This window comes from Syngnathus typhle, linkage group LG12 (assembly GCF_033458585.1).
Source record: "Syngnathus typhle isolate RoL2023-S1 ecotype Sweden linkage group LG12, RoL_Styp_1.0, whole genome shotgun sequence".
NCBI classification, from domain to species: domain Eukaryota; kingdom Metazoa; phylum Chordata; class Actinopteri; order Syngnathiformes; family Syngnathidae; genus Syngnathus; species Syngnathus typhle.
The window spans coordinates 6,276,969-6,291,979 of NC_083749.1; the positions used below are offsets into that span (position 1 = coordinate 6,276,969).

Sequence of the window (15,011 nt, forward strand, 5' to 3'; positions counted from 1 at the left end):
AGTTACTTACCCATCACATAAGCTTGTCCCGCATCTTCAATAGAAGAGGAGTCTGATTCTCTTTTGGACTCTAATTGACTCCAGGTTGGTCTGTTTTAGAGAAATAAATAAAAGTAATAAGTAAGTAAAATAAAAGTGGAATATTAAGTATTTCGTTTCTACCACTGGGGGTCACTAGACTCAATAGAGAACCCTGGCTTGTGGGAGTTAGCAATCAATCATTGTAAACAAATACAACAGTATATAAGACTCAAGTACAGAGTGTGAGTATTTTTGTTACAAATCACTTTAACTCACGTGTTGGTCTGGTGCAAGAGTGAGTCTGTGTCTGAACTGGCGCGCTGGCCGGGGAGAATCCGATCCAGGCCGCCGCTATATCGTTCCGCTGTGCTCTGTTCCAAGGCCTCCAGTGTCTGGCCGAGGTTGTGAAGTGAGCGGCTCATGGGCCGGGGATTGGGGTGTACCTTTGCAGGATGGAACCCTGGAAAGTTAAGCTGGTCCTGGATCAGGAAGGCGCCAGGCGGCGCCTTGTTGAGAGCCACCTCTGAGTAGGAGATTCTCTTCAAGTGCTCTGGGTTTGAGTGTGTGGACAGAGCAGGAGCCAGGCTGCCAGAGCTCAAAGCTCTGCTTACCACACCCTGACGAGCCGAGGAATGCTTTAAGCCAGTCAGAGGTGTGCTCACTAAAAATAAAGATTTAAAAAATTATTGAATAAAGATGGTTAAGTTTATTTAAAACGCAGATATAAATCTGTGTTCTTTCTACCAAGGTCCTGGAGCTCCTGGTTGCTTTGGAGAGCCCTCATCTGCTGGAGAAACTTGTGATGGTCAGAGCAGAGCTGAAGCAGATATTGACATGTGTTGCTGCTGTCTGTCTGGAACACGTGCTTGATTCCATCTGATGTGTTTTGAAGACAAATCTTCTTTTTCTGGTGAATAAGCAAAGAGTTGTGTTAGGTCAAGCTACAGTTTTGACCAAAAAAGGTTGGCTAGTTTAGGGTTCAAACCCAAAGTGTTATAACCAGATTAGGGTTACACTCTTCAACAAAATGTCCTCACAGTGAACGAAATCTTCTTTGTCTCCCTCCAAGGGAACCTTAGGACTGAGGTTCGATTTCCATTCAGGACCTCGAAAATGAGAACCCCTTTGGTGTAGACGCCCAGCATGATGCCAGTCTGGGACCTCTTTTCGGGGAGCACACGATGGAAATGAACACCGTATTCGGGCAACCTCTGGCTCACCTGATGAAAAATAAAAAAAAGAATATATATCAATTCCCAGAAATGATACTCATAAAACGTATAAAAGTATAATTTACTGTGGGTCTCTGAATTTTAAGAGTACTTTTATATATAGCTAATAAAATGATATATTATTTCATATGGAAAAAAAAAAAACTAGGTCAACTAGCTTTATGGCATTGATGTTCCACTGAACGGAGACATTTTGCTCTAAACTGACCTTGAGGAACTCAAACTCGGCCTCTGACTCAAGTGCTCCATAGTAGTTCCTATGAAGTTTTGGCAGCTCCTCCTTGATGGTCGTCTGGTCTATCTTGTCCAAGACTGACACAGGCAAGTAGTGCTCAGCTCGGAAGTACGTCTTCCCGATAAGCTGCTGCCCAGGCAAAGTTTATCAAATTAAAAACTAAGCAAAACTTTCTGCTCCTAACTTATTCTAAAAATATGTAATGCATGATATTGAATACCTCAGGTTGGTAGTCACCAAACTCCGCCTGCAGGGCTATGGAGGCCAACAAGATGGCATTTTCCATGTCGCAGCGCATTCTCTCCTCCAGGATGTCCTTCCTCAGCTGGAGATAGTACTGATGTTTGGTCATAGCATGTCTGTTATTCAAGGAAAAAAAACAAATACTATGATTATACAGTTCCGCAAAAACAATAGATTCATATGAACTCACTGAATTAGGTTGACATCATCAAGGAAAAACTTGATGCGGAGGTAAAGGTTAAAAGGCACATCAGATTTCTTCTTCCAAGCCTCAGGTGCCACTTTCGATAGCTTGACATCAGGATCAACGAAGAAAAACTCATTTTCTGTGTAAAGTGAGGGCGATTTTAGCAAAGGTAGGTAGGACACTGGATACTTTTTTTCTCGGCAGTACACTACCTGTGAGATAAGCTAACCCAAAGAGATGGCGTTCGACCAGGCCAACGTGAGCGATCACCATATCCAGCGTGTCTTTACACAAGGCCTTGAGGTCACAGGTCAGCTGCAGCTTCTGGCCGCTCAGTAACACCACACTCAGCTTCCTTTGCACTTCCTCACCTTTACGCTTCTATGATGAAAATCAATTAATTGCTTACTGGATAATCAAAAGCGTTTGCTCCATCAGCATGAAAAAACATTCTCACCATTATGGAAGAGGGAACAGTGAGGGCGACGCTGGGCTCACTGGCCATCTTCACAAACTCTGGTCCGTGAAACAGCTGTTGAAGCGAAAACATAAAAAAAAAAAATTTGGACAATATTTCATATCTGCGGCAGGGGCCAAGCATTGCTATGAAAAGCGAAAAATGTGCGGTCCACTATTCCGTGTGGGCGGCGTCATAAAACTCTCTCAGCTTTATGTGAAGTCATGGTCACAGTTTACAGCCAACAATTTTTTGTCCTTAAATGATAGTTAATTGAGTTTGTGGTGAAAGGAAGACTTCACCCAAAACATTACACACAGTTGCAATTATCACCAGAGGCTACTGTGAATTATGTTGTTGTCAGCACTTTGCCAAAATAAGAAGAGCAAGGACCTTGGCTTTACGGAGCGGCATGTGAGACGTGTACGGTGGGTCCTGGAGGTCCAGCATGGAAGCGTGCGAAGGAGCAAGTGTGTCATCCAAGGTGTAGATGTTGGCCCGGGACAACCTGTTGGCCAGATGTGCCTGCAGACGCTGCACCTCCGCCTCCTGCTTCTGGAGGAGCAGCTCAGCTCCAGCTAAACCTTCATCAGCTGCTCCTTCATATTGCCTACAAGGAGGAGAACATTTAAGATGTTTACAATCACATATAACGTTCAGCAAATTTAAAAAATTGAGTTATACAAAAGCTAATAATTAGCTTTTTATGGTTACTGGGAATAAAATGCTTAGCTGTGAAACGTATTGAAGCAGAGAATTTTAAAAATGAAAATAGTACATATGTGAGTAGTGAAACATCAAAATAAAAAAGGTTCTTTCCTATTTGGAAACAGGTGTTGTGCTATGTAACAAATTGAAAACATTGTTTTGCAGCAAGCAGGAGGCAGCTCTGCTCTGCTAATGCCAGAAGATTAGCGAGATAGAGGCTGCTCAGTGTGGACGCTGCATCCGATGACCTCACTGGCCAAGCATGGGGGCTGACCCCGCTGTGAAAAACTCGCTGAGTACGTGTGTGTGTGTTTATACTCTTATCTGCCACTTATCAGTCGCCAGAGGGGGGGGGGGGGTTGTCAAACGTGGAAAAATCCTTACACAAGACAGAGGACATTTGTTATCGTAATGCAGCACTACCAAAATGACTCCAGGACAGGTTCTGACCACCAAAGCAGAGTTGAAAAGTATTTTGTCATAGGTGACACAGCATTATTAATATTATTATTTTTAGATAAACCGGGAAGCTCCTAAACTGCATTGCTCAATCGATGATGTTTGTTCGCATTTCAAAAATGTTTACACAAGTGGAAAAGTTCCCCTTCGGGCTGCTTTTTATTCTGACAGCGCTGTGTTGGCAACCATTTTGCGTGCTGTTTTGTTTTGTACCTACCTGCTAACTTTATCTATTTCCATGCAATTTATTCCCCAAAAAAGGAAAACAAACTCATGTAGGTGAAATTAGCGAATGATTGACATTTTGGGGCAAGATTTTCCTCTCTAACACTTCTGGGGCATTCCTAGTTCAAGCTTTGAATGTATCGTGTCAAGTCGTGTTTACCTGTGCCTGTTGTGACTGGTTATGGACAGGGAGTCGTGTTCCGAGGAGAGCGCCAGATGTGATCCGAATCGTCTCGCGTCGGCTGTTTTCTTCCCTGCAAATAACACGGGGGAATAGGTACGTGAAAAGGCTCCAATTTGTCCACAGTGCGTCAAGCAGCTTAATTGTGTACCATGTCTGTAGTCTGGATCGGAGGAGGCAACCGAGGGGCTTTCACTGGACGAACTGTAATCACTGTGGTGCCGGTGGTGGGTGAGATTTGGTTCTGAGAAAAGAAGAATGACAAATTAACCAGCAACAAAGAAGAGAGCGCTTTTTCCTTGAAAAAAAAACCACACAAATTGTTTCTAGAACGGTGATTGGTTTAATAAAACAATCTATCCTGCTCTCACGGTAGTTGAGGTTTCTCATCATTATGTTGGTAAACATCAACAATGGAGGAAGCGCTTAAGCATGCATGCCTGTCATGCGACGTCTTGCTCCACCGGCTGAGCGTGTCGTGCACATACGCTACATATCTAAGTGAAACAAACGCATCTCGGATGACTTTGTCAAAACTTGAAAGTCCTGCTCTTCAGTATCACTTACCTAGCTTAAATGTGTGGCATTCCCAAGTCATTGCGCAAGTTTATTTTTTATTGACATCACGTCTTCTCTTGTGAGATCCTTGAATCGAACTAGCAAGGACGGCAAACTCAAAGACAGACAATCCCTTCTTTTCCGTTTAATCACCGACTGCTGCTTGGACGAGCACAATTACTACGAACATTGCTAACTGCTACTTCTGTTAGCAGCACCACCACTACTTCGAACGCCACTGCCATGACAACTCTTAGTCAAACACTAGAACCACAATTACTTTCCCAAAAACTACTACAAAGAACCCAAACAAGATAATTGCCAATAAAAGTTCAAATACTGTTATTAAGTCTTGCAGAACATCAGCCATTCCAAACTGTAAAATAGAATTAGTCTCAACCTAGTGTCACGTCCATTAAACAAAGATTGATTACAGCTCGTCGCTTTCAAGAGCTGTGAGATTAAAAACAAAAAAAACAAAACCGTACATTGTACCAAAATCAGTACAGTATAGTACGCGTAAATAAACACGGCCTTTTTGAACTGCGTACCGAGCTAATGCTAATAGGCCTACTTTTCATTCATGGGAACATTCTACCCGTTAAATCAGAAATCTGATGTGGCGAGGTCAAATTGGCTCCCCTCTTCGTGTAAAGTTAAATATAGCAAATTGGTTTCTTCGTAAAACACTTGGACAGCTTATGAGCCCTTGCAGCATCTGTTCAAGACCTACAAGTGCAAAAAACACTTTCCATTGGGGTCAGCATGCCACACTGCCAGACAATTAGTCAAATTTGACTTGTTGGACAAAAGTACCTTTAATCAAGGCTCCCCGTTCCGTAGTGTTGTCCTAAATGGAGCGGCCACTACTCTGAGCCACATGACCTGCTGCCTAGTGCCGGAAAAGTCCAATAACCTTTGGAATTCCCTCATCCGCTACACATGACTCCAATTATCGAGTCCAGATTTTTTGGAACACATTGAAGCACCTTGTGTTGAGGTGGTGTAAGATGAAAGCGACCAGGTATAAACATGCCCATGCGCACACACAATGTTTAGTCCAGAGTGAGCCACACACACACACATGTTCAGACAGACTTCATGCACTGTGCATGGGGGTGAAACCTGAGAGCACTGACCACTGCTGCGCCATCACTTTCCTGCAGGAAACAAGAGAGAGGAGTGAGAGGAGGAGAACGAAGAAGAAGCCAAGGAACACATCCCCCCCCTGCAAAAAGCCCCATTCACACCACGCTCAAGATGGAATAAGACATATTTGAGCTGGCCCGATCCACACGTTTATCATATCAGTCACAGCCTTACGTTGAAATGTTATTGCCAAGGTTCTAACAAATTGTTGAAATGTGTTTCAGGAGTGGCGGCGTGCAAAGAATTTTGGGATGAAGGACAGCGATAGAGCCTTCCTTCTACCTTGACAGGTTGAAATATTCCACGGCCATTCTCTTCCATTTAAAAAAAGAAAAAGATTTGGGCAACTTTTGACAATGAAACAAACTCCGCAAAGGAGAAAGAGGAGAGTGCAGAAAGGGAGGGACAGAAGGAGAAGCCGCAGATGTGGAAGAAAAGGACGGCTCTGCGCTGCGGCTCCAGTGCGCCGAAAATAGCTGCCTGAGCACAGGGAGGAGGAGGAGAAGGACGAGCGGCAACGAAGGCTGTTCATGTTATTATGAAAAGAGAGAAGAATACAATCTCGAAATGGGCAGCAGACGTCTTTGTCCACATGTGACTCAGCCCAGCTGGTTAGCGGAAACTTCACAAAGAACTTCTTGGTAAATGCTGAGAGAGGAAGAAAAAAATTTCAACACTCCCGCTTCGACAATTGAGCTGTTTGTGCTTGAGAGGTTGGGGCCCAAATTGTGCAATTCACAAGAATATGCAGCGTTGATGAAAAAAAAAAAACATAAAAGGGGGGGGGGAGGCATAGACACGCTACATGTACATGTATGACACAGCGTGGTAGCCTAGAATTAAGCAAGCCTGTAATTAGAAGGAGCAACTTGGACAGCTCCGTGCGAGTGACTCACACAAAGTCAACTTCAATTTACAAAAAATAAAAAATGAGCGTGCGGCAGTTAAAGATGGACGTCCCCATTGGCGCTGCCACGCAGTCTCTTCTTTTATGGCCTGGTGAACGCAAAATATGGGCCAGTCTGCATGGTTGTTTTAGTGAGGACTCTTCATCAGTTCTATGACAAGAATATTGACCAAATTGCAATTGAACCAGGCATAGTTTTGCTCTTGCGCAATACCAGTAAGTAACATCCTGTATGCCGGATGGCGTAATCCTTTCAAGTAAAACGCAACATGACGTGATGAGACTTGAGTCACATTATTAACCTGCGAGATTTCTCTCGATGAAACAGCATTGTTTTTGTTTTCCGGTTGCGCAACGTTTCGTGGTGTGACTTTGATAGGTGCGTCGGTGGATTACGATGACAAGAACCGTGCATTGTTAGGGCCTGTTGTATGCGTCATGATCCAATATTAAACATCAGGAAAGACCTGATTTTAAAGCTCAGCGTGTAAACGTATGACATGTTTGGCATTGCATACTAAATATAGACCAATGAAAATGGCAGCTTCAAAACAAAATGTCCGACTTCCTGTGTGCTTTCGGAAATGAGTTCCTGGGAATTAGTTGCGAGTCTAGTTATGATAGACTTGCCTACCAAATTTCATGCTGCTAAATTGAACCAGCTTCAGGGTAGTTCAAGTCTGGGACTCAACAAGCATTGCCTGATTGATTATGTTTGACTTGAGGGGGTTCGACTTAATTTATGAGCAATTAGTGTTATCGTAGTGAAAGACTGAAGAGCAACTTGATGGACTCACCATCAACGGCTTGTCGCAGTATTTGCAGCTTCCTCTGTCGCTCCTTGATGAGGTCATAGGTACCGGGCAGGCCTGAGCTGACTGACGGGGTAGAGAGGTGATGGGCATTCCGGTTTTTTAAAGCGCCAAGATCAAAACAGCGAGAGTTTCTTTCTCTGGATGGGTTGAATGGCGATTTGGTCCTGCCGACTGTTTGCGTGCTTAACGCGTTGCTGCCTCGCCGTGCGTCCTCCAGAGCTCCGAAACGAAGGGCCTCGGGGTCGATGCAGGCCAAGTCCACGGAGGACGCCCAGGACTTCCTGGTCTGAACTGCCCTCAGGTCTGTGGGGTGAAAGGGTAAAGACCTGCGGTCCAGCTCCACAGGTCGGCCTTTTTGCTGGGGGTGAAGGGGGTGCAGGTAGGGGTAGGCGTGCTGGTGCTGGAGTGAGACGAGCGCGGAGCACAGTTCGCCGGGACAATCCGAGTCAGGGTGATAGTCACAGTGGGGGTACTGGAGGGCAGCCCCTTCATCCCCCCTCATGTTGTCGCGCACCGACAGGGATCCCATGGAGCGACTGAGACCCCGGTTGAGAGAGCTCTGCTCCTGAGATCTGGCCCGGTAGCGCTCCAACACCCTGGGGGCTGCGCTCCTTCCTAGAAGGACATCAAAAGAAAAGATTCACTTAGAAATCAAACAAGTTCTCAAAATACTCACAGTTTCACAGATATTAAAACCGAGAAATAGGGTTAGGGTGGAACCTCCACAGTCGAATGCGCTGAAAAGCTGGCTTTACTTTTGCTAAAAACAAGTGAGAGATTTTAGCTCAGTGAGCATTCAAAAGATTAACTCTTCAAATAAGCTTTTTCTTTCCCGTTTGTCATGTTTTTATTTTGGGTGTACCACAGATGGAAAAATGAAAAATGTTAGAGAGACCTAATTCAAGACTCCACACTTTGTAGTGTTGCTGTTTTGGTTAGCCACTGACGTTTCTAGATAAGATAAAAAATTGCTCATCAATATTACAAATGAGCTTTTCAAATGTAGTCGTTTATTCCCAAATTGTGAAATAAAAAATGATTTCAAGCCATGCTTTTACACACCGCAGAGATGGTTTAAATGCTTTGATAAGAGCTGCTGTTTTGGTTAGTAACAGAGTCTGCATGAGCCTAAGAAGGATAAGGTTTAATTGGGGTAATTACGTTTTACAGTAATTACATAACTCTCTGTTCCAGTTCCTGAAGCATCTTGAAAAGCTAAGCAGTAACAAGTATGTTGTTGAGCAAGATTTCTCGAACTTGCTGTTAGAAAGTGTGGTCTTCCCAAGAACATAGAAGAGTAGAAAATACCCAAAACAAAAAGGAATTCATTCTTAAAGTCAATCGAAAACAGCCATTCATACATAGAAGTGGAAGTTGCTGCCTGAGAAGCAAGACACTCAAAATCTAAATGAGATTCTTTCCGCTGTGGCTGCCCAGTGTTCATTCACAGAAACAAAACATGGACACAAACAGCAGAGCAACAGCAGCAGCAGCAGCAGCGGCGGCGGCTTCGGGGCTCTTCAAAATATGCATCTCTAATCAATGCCATGCCACGCTTACATAATCGGGACGGCGGACATGTTTGCACGCTCCCTCTCCCTTTTCTGTGGGTCTGGAAACATGTTCTCAGAAAACCACCGGGAGGATTTGGTCATACTTTCCGAAATCGAAGCCTGATCCTGAACGGCCCTCGAAAACTTGCACTCGCTTTTGCGTGGAAAGTGAGGATGCAACTGGCAAAAGTGCAATTCAACCGTGATTTGTCCATAGAGTATATTTGGGTTATAAATGGATTGTCGAGTTTTTTTTTTCTTTTCTTTTCTATGTTGACGTTACCTGAAGGCAAGCCTTTCCCCCTCAGCCTCTCCCGAATTTCCTTACTCCGCTCAGGCAGAGACTCTCTGTCAGTTAGAAGACCGTCCAGCTGAGGCACAGAAGACAAAAACACAAATGTATTATTCATTTTTTAATCTTTACTTCAGACCACAAAATTCAATCATGACATCGTTGAAGGAGGCGATGGAATAAGTGTTAGCTACATGCCAATATTAGCTACAGACTCCTCCAACTGATTTCTTTTGAGGTTTTTTGTAAACATGTGGGCAAGGTAATTTCGTGACAGTATGATTCATGTTAATAAATGCAGATCAGGCTTTGCACTGCGGAGTTTGTTGGCTGGTTTTCAGCTATGTAAAACACACGTTATCCCAGGTAAGGCAGCGAGAAATTGTCTCATCAATAAAAGTAATATGAAAGTAAACCTGACAAGTTAGCTACCGGCTAAAAATAGCTGTAAAATAGTGAAACTGAACTAAAATTGAAACTAAATTCCTAAACTAAAAACACAGGATTCCGCAATCGCTTTTACTTTCTGTTAATGCTAAGGTATTGTAAACACGGAAATGAACATTTTTGTAAGCAAGCCTCCAAAGAGAGACATTTCCTGCTACGTCTTCAATTGTGGATCTGATCTTAAATCAGAGATTATTGATTTTTTTTTATTTTTCCAAGCGTTCTGAAATTCTCTCAATGATATATTCTTAATATCATGATGGACCGCATGGTCGCAGCTGCTTTGACAAAGAACATACCTGGGAAAGGCTCCCGAGTACCAAGCGGACCAGCTTCCGAACATACGAAAACGGAGGGTCACAGGTGGAGTTTCGAATATGTTTGCTGCAGATGTCCAGCACCGTGCGCAGTGACATTCGGCTCACTGTGACATCGTCGCACATGTTGAGGAGGAGGCTGTTCAGGTGTTCCCCCAACTTCATGGGCTGGATGGAGACAAAAAGTCAAAAGTTACGACACAAGCTGAGGAGGAAGCGATAGTGTGTCGTCAAGCGGCCGCAATTCACCTGGCTTTGGGGTATCTCATAGTCGGCTCCCCAATAGAGGGTCATCCCCAAAGAGTACATGTGCATCTGCGCAAGAGAAGAGTTGTGTTTGTAACAAGAACAACAAAACACCACAAAAAACATGAGGTCACACAAGAGGTGTCAAATTCTTGCTATTTTGGAAATGCTCGAGTCTCAAAACGGAAATGGAGGACATTTTTCCCCAAACTTTCTTTCTCCTGTTACTCGGCGCTGGGAAGAAAATTGACTTCCCCTCAATGTTAGTCTTGGTAGGAGAAAGAATAACTTTGTGACGGCCAAGAAATGCAACATAACTTTTCAAGGCCGGGGCACACTTTTTGAAAATGTTGACATTTAATAAAAACAGCAACACGAAAGGTTCGTTGAGAGAAAAACTTGGAGCTCACTGCAAGTGATAATGAGTGAGGATCAGAGTTTCAAGCCCTGAGGAAAAAAAAAAAAAAACCTTCAGGGTCGAGCAGAGACAGACCAGTGGTGGAAAACTGACTCAGCGAAAAAGTGTGTTGAGGTCTGCGGGACCGTGCCGGAGAGGGGAATGCAGTTATACAAGCTTTCAGCTCCTCTACTGGAGGCAAACACTCTAATAGAGGGGGGTGTGGTTTAAAAAACAAAACAAAAACCAAGACATTGCAGTCAACTGTTACAAATGCACAAAATTGGCCAAGTCTTATCGGCCAAGGAAACAGATTTGTAAATTGTGTGCTCAAAATAAACTAGCCCCGGAACTCAGGACCTCGCAGGGCAGTAAGATGGTAGTGTTTACCCAAAACAATCAACGAAGGAAGAAGAGTCAACAGAATCATTACAAATCTATCATCAAATATTGATAATAATATTTTCGAAAAATTAAATCATTACAAATATATTATCAAATATTGCTAATAACTTTTTGGAAAAATTAAATAAAGATGTTAAAATAATTTGGCCAGGCATAGCCCCGCCCCCTCGTCCCAACTCATGAAGGCTAAGTCTCTTCTAAGAAGTCTGAGGTCAATGAACTTCCTCGTTCAGCCTTTTAAGATTGAAACTATATCCATGTGTGTTATGCGTCATTAAACGTGAAGGTGCTTTGAGGGAATTTCACCAAAGAAGCTTCATAAAAAAAATAAAAAAATAAAAAACTTTAGTGGTTAAGTAGTAAAACTTTTGAAATATAATCCATCTGTGGTGGCACATGCCAAACACTCACTCACAGTGTTTGCTCGGGCTTCTGACATGACGGCTGGAATCCTAAACACCAAAGAATTTCAAAGCAAATGTTTTTGTACCTTTTCTATGTCAGAGACAGAAGTCAGGGTGCTTCCCTCCAGGACTTCGGGGGCGGTGAAGGCTCTCAGGTCCTGTTGAGTGACGTACTCGTCTGTGAAGGAGATGTTGCCTGAAGGCATGAGCAGGAGAGACCACGGGGAGATGATGAAGCCCATCGCGGAAGGGTCTGAGGAGGGAGGGGAGAGGCGGGGCAGACAATTGGGAGATAAGATCAGGAAGCATCCAATTAGGTCAATTCCAAGCTGTTGTAACAAGAACGTAAATCACTACAACAGAGATTGTCGCATTCAATCTCAAACATTTGTAGCCTGGATGAGACTGCTGAGTAAATTCAAGATGGTGGAAGTAAACAAACAAGAAGATAGCTGTTGCAGCACAGAGGCGCAGACGAACGGCCTTTGGGAGAAATGTACTTTTTCCGACCGAGCCGCAGCCAGCGCCACGGTCAGAGCGCGCTTTAAAAATATACAAAGGAATGTTTGAGCAGCGCTGTAAAATTCTTTTCTTCCAAGTGATACAAAAACCCAGGAGAGGCGCAGTATGAACTTAAAACATTTTCTTTCCAAAAGCTGGAATTTGCTATGTAAATAGATGTTTCCTGTTCAGAGCTAGAGCGATCGTTCTTTCGGGTGGAAGAGAAAAAAAAAAAAAAAAGAAAAGACTGCAGCTTGTCCTCCTAAAACAATGCACTCTGTCATTGTGATAAGAGGCCATCTGACAAGCAGTTTTATCTCGTACTAAATGTTTCAATGTTGTCATGTCGTTTGACAGAAGGTCCTGTCCAAGCGCTGAACGCAAAGTTGTGCAGCGAAACCGCAAAAACATAACACATCCCAAAAATGAAAGCACACAAGAGCATCACAAATGGTCACATAAAGTTCAACTACCAGCACAAAACAGATTAAGGTCGACTAGTACAAGAAAATCCTTTTTGTATAAACATTGTAACAGTGCTGTGGTTTACATACAAGGAAATAAAAATAGCGGCCATTGTTCAACAAGATGAGTCATGCCCAAACGGAACCCGATCTCGGAATTAACTCACACATTAATACTAATAATACTAAAATAAAAAAATAAATACAATCTAATTAGGGAGCTGAATGTGCTATGTTATTTATGTCACTATATAAGTAGCTTGTTTTTTCATAACTGATTGTTGAAGACCTATTCTTGGATCCAAGTGCACATACAGCGCACGTACGCTTGAGTGGGCATCAGTTTCTGTTGACTCCAAGTGGCAGTAAAACGGGACAATCAGCGCATTGTGCGAAAACAGTAGGTAGACAATCTAACGATGTCAATATATGCGACGCATTTGCTCTCACAAAGCAAAATGCCCACGAGTAGCAGAATTGCATTTCATCAAAGTACCTGCTTTTCTAGCTAGTATAAATAATGCACTGGTATTTTATCTTAGTCACTGCCAGCCCAGTACAAAAGGATGCTTGACGTTTATTTTCGTCAATGGTAGTAAATGAATTAAATTGGCGTTTCAAATGCCTTGTACTATTTTAGCTCTATTACTGTAACAGAGAATAGCACATTCCCTGTTCTTCAAGTTTGCTCAAGGTACTTGTGTTTTCCTCTCACATTCCAAAAACATGTTTTGTAGGTTAACTGAAAACACTAAAATGTGGATGACAGTGATTTTATTTTTATTTTTTTGGTCTACATCAGTCCAGGGTGTAGCCTGCCCTCACCCAAAGTCAGCTGTTAAGTAGTTTAGGAAATGGATGGACATATAACAGATTTTTTTTTTTTAAACCTTAAGGTTTTACAGATTAAGATAAAAAAATAAATAAAAAAAATGTGTGTAAAATGATTTCATACATCAATTCCCTGATTCCTTAATCTTTTGTAACACTTCTGATCTGATTTTTTAATTTCATTTAGTTATGAGTTTTTATTTACACTTAAATAATGAATGAATGAACATATTTATTAACATTAATTCCAATAGTCATTTCAAATTGCATCCCTGAAGGGCAATCCGGTCCTGGAAACAACCACAACGTTATCGCGGAAGTAAAAAATGTGAGCGCGGTCCTCTTGACGTAAAAACACTACCTCAGCGTAAAACAGGCCTTGCTGATAAAACGAGCAAAAACTACACGGTACTCAGCGGAAAGCAGCCAGCTGAGTACTGTGCTGTATTATACTGAAAATCCGGAGGGGAAAGAAAGTCAGGCTGGTTAAGGGCAGACGCTGATCAAACTGAATCTTTGCGGACTCATCAAAACCAGGCCAAGTGTGCCAACATAATCAGGTGCGGCAGAGTTTCATACCGGGCAGCACCGCCTTGAGATTTCTTTTTTTCTTTTTTTAAACATCAACAGAGAGAGGAGAGCCCTGTGGTGCCCGCTGACTCATATCCTGCACAGTCTGCGGACTAAAAAATTGTTTTGGTCCAATCCTGTCGGGCAGCATCCATTTTAGTTTACTAGCTGTCCTATTAAATTTACGTCTTAGTATAATGGAAGCAATTTGATAAATGTTTGTGCTTGAATGGGTAAATTGTAATTAAATTACAAATCTGTTTGGAGGTCAACCAAGACCGGATTGCAAGTTTTCACAGTAATGTAATTACAATATTTATGGTGAAAATAAGTGTGACTAACAGGCTCCATAGGGAGGGTTGCACTTTTAGCTTATTCTTGGCAATCTGTAATTATCCTGACGAGCATGCAACGGCTTTTTTTTTCGACAAGCGCAAACAAAGCAGGTAAGAGAACAGCGAAAAACGGAAAATACGACTCAAGCCAGATAAGAGAATGAAGCCAAAAATTGTGCGGTCGACAGTTTTATGGACCGCAGGGAACTCAACAAATAGAGAAGTTAGAACTGCGGCTCAACGGAAGTTAGAGTATGAAGATTGAGATATGCAGTAAAAAAAAAGAAGAAAAAGCGTCTCTCCTGTCTTGAATTTACAACGTTCATACCTTTGTGAAAAAGCTCCTGGAGGCTTTCAGCGCTCTGGCTCAGCACCGCCCAGACCTCCTCCTCCTGGAGCGGACCTCCTCGGACCTCCAAGGCTTCTGCCAGGGACACGTGCATCTTCTCTACAGCAGTAAAAAAACAGCATGGTTATTTTATTTCCCCCCCCCTTCAGCTTTGTGGTATAGTACGGAAGGAAGAAATGAAGCAATTGCTATTGTGCCAGTGGCAGTCTTATTAAAAGTGCTGGAAATAGAATGACCGCAAGCAGATGTTAGATCATTTATAAAAAAATAAAAAATAAAAAAGGACGCCTCTAAAGTCACAGATTAAACCACAATCGCACATAATGTCACGCCAGACACGGATAATATTGCTTTAACAAATCACCATGGAATCCACACAATCTCCCAAGACATCAGCAAGCCTCTGAAATCTCAGCAAACCTTGGGAGACCTCAACAAATCTCACCAGACTGCAGGAAATCTTGAATCAGAAAATCGCGAGACCTCAGAAAAAAAAAAAGAAAGTCCAGAAGTGAACCAATTA

General features: G+C 42.8%; 1 protein-coding gene across 7 annotated transcripts in view; it reads right to left on the reverse strand.

The window, feature by feature from the left end:
• ptpn13 (protein tyrosine phosphatase non-receptor type 13) overlaps positions 1 to 15,011 on the reverse strand; it is a 28,124-nt gene that overhangs the window by 8,556 nt on the left and 4,557 nt on the right. For 3 of the 7 annotated variants that reach the window (XM_061292479.1, XM_061292478.1, XM_061292477.1), the window contains 18 exons: positions 14,468 to 14,587; positions 11,525 to 11,691; positions 10,236 to 10,301; positions 9,969 to 10,154; positions 9,214 to 9,301; positions 7,360 to 7,992; positions 4,100 to 4,192; positions 3,928 to 4,021; positions 2,769 to 2,985; positions 2,376 to 2,450; positions 2,131 to 2,299; positions 1,922 to 2,057; positions 1,709 to 1,847; positions 1,462 to 1,617; positions 1,059 to 1,241; positions 766 to 928; positions 298 to 682; positions 11 to 90 (listed from right to left, as the gene is read on the reverse strand). In XM_061292479.1, the coding sequence (XP_061148463.1) occupies positions 11 to 90; positions 298 to 682; positions 766 to 928; positions 1,059 to 1,241; positions 1,462 to 1,617; positions 1,709 to 1,847; positions 1,922 to 2,057; positions 2,131 to 2,299; positions 2,376 to 2,450; positions 2,769 to 2,985; positions 3,928 to 4,021; positions 4,100 to 4,192; positions 7,360 to 7,992; positions 9,214 to 9,301; positions 9,969 to 10,154; positions 10,236 to 10,301; positions 11,525 to 11,691; positions 14,468 to 14,582 (3,145 nt within the window). In that variant the 5' untranslated portion in view covers positions 14,583 to 14,587. Of the gene's footprint in view, positions 1 to 10; positions 91 to 297; positions 683 to 765; positions 929 to 1,058; positions 1,242 to 1,461; positions 1,618 to 1,708; positions 1,848 to 1,921; positions 2,058 to 2,130; positions 2,300 to 2,375; positions 2,451 to 2,768; positions 2,986 to 3,927; positions 4,022 to 4,099; positions 4,193 to 4,319; positions 4,357 to 7,359; positions 7,993 to 9,213; positions 9,302 to 9,968; positions 10,155 to 10,235; positions 10,302 to 11,524; positions 11,692 to 14,467; positions 14,588 to 14,852; positions 14,972 to 15,011 lie in introns of those variants that run through there. The other 4 variants (XM_061292483.1, XM_061292476.1, XM_061292480.1 and 1 more) reach the window with 3 other exon arrangements.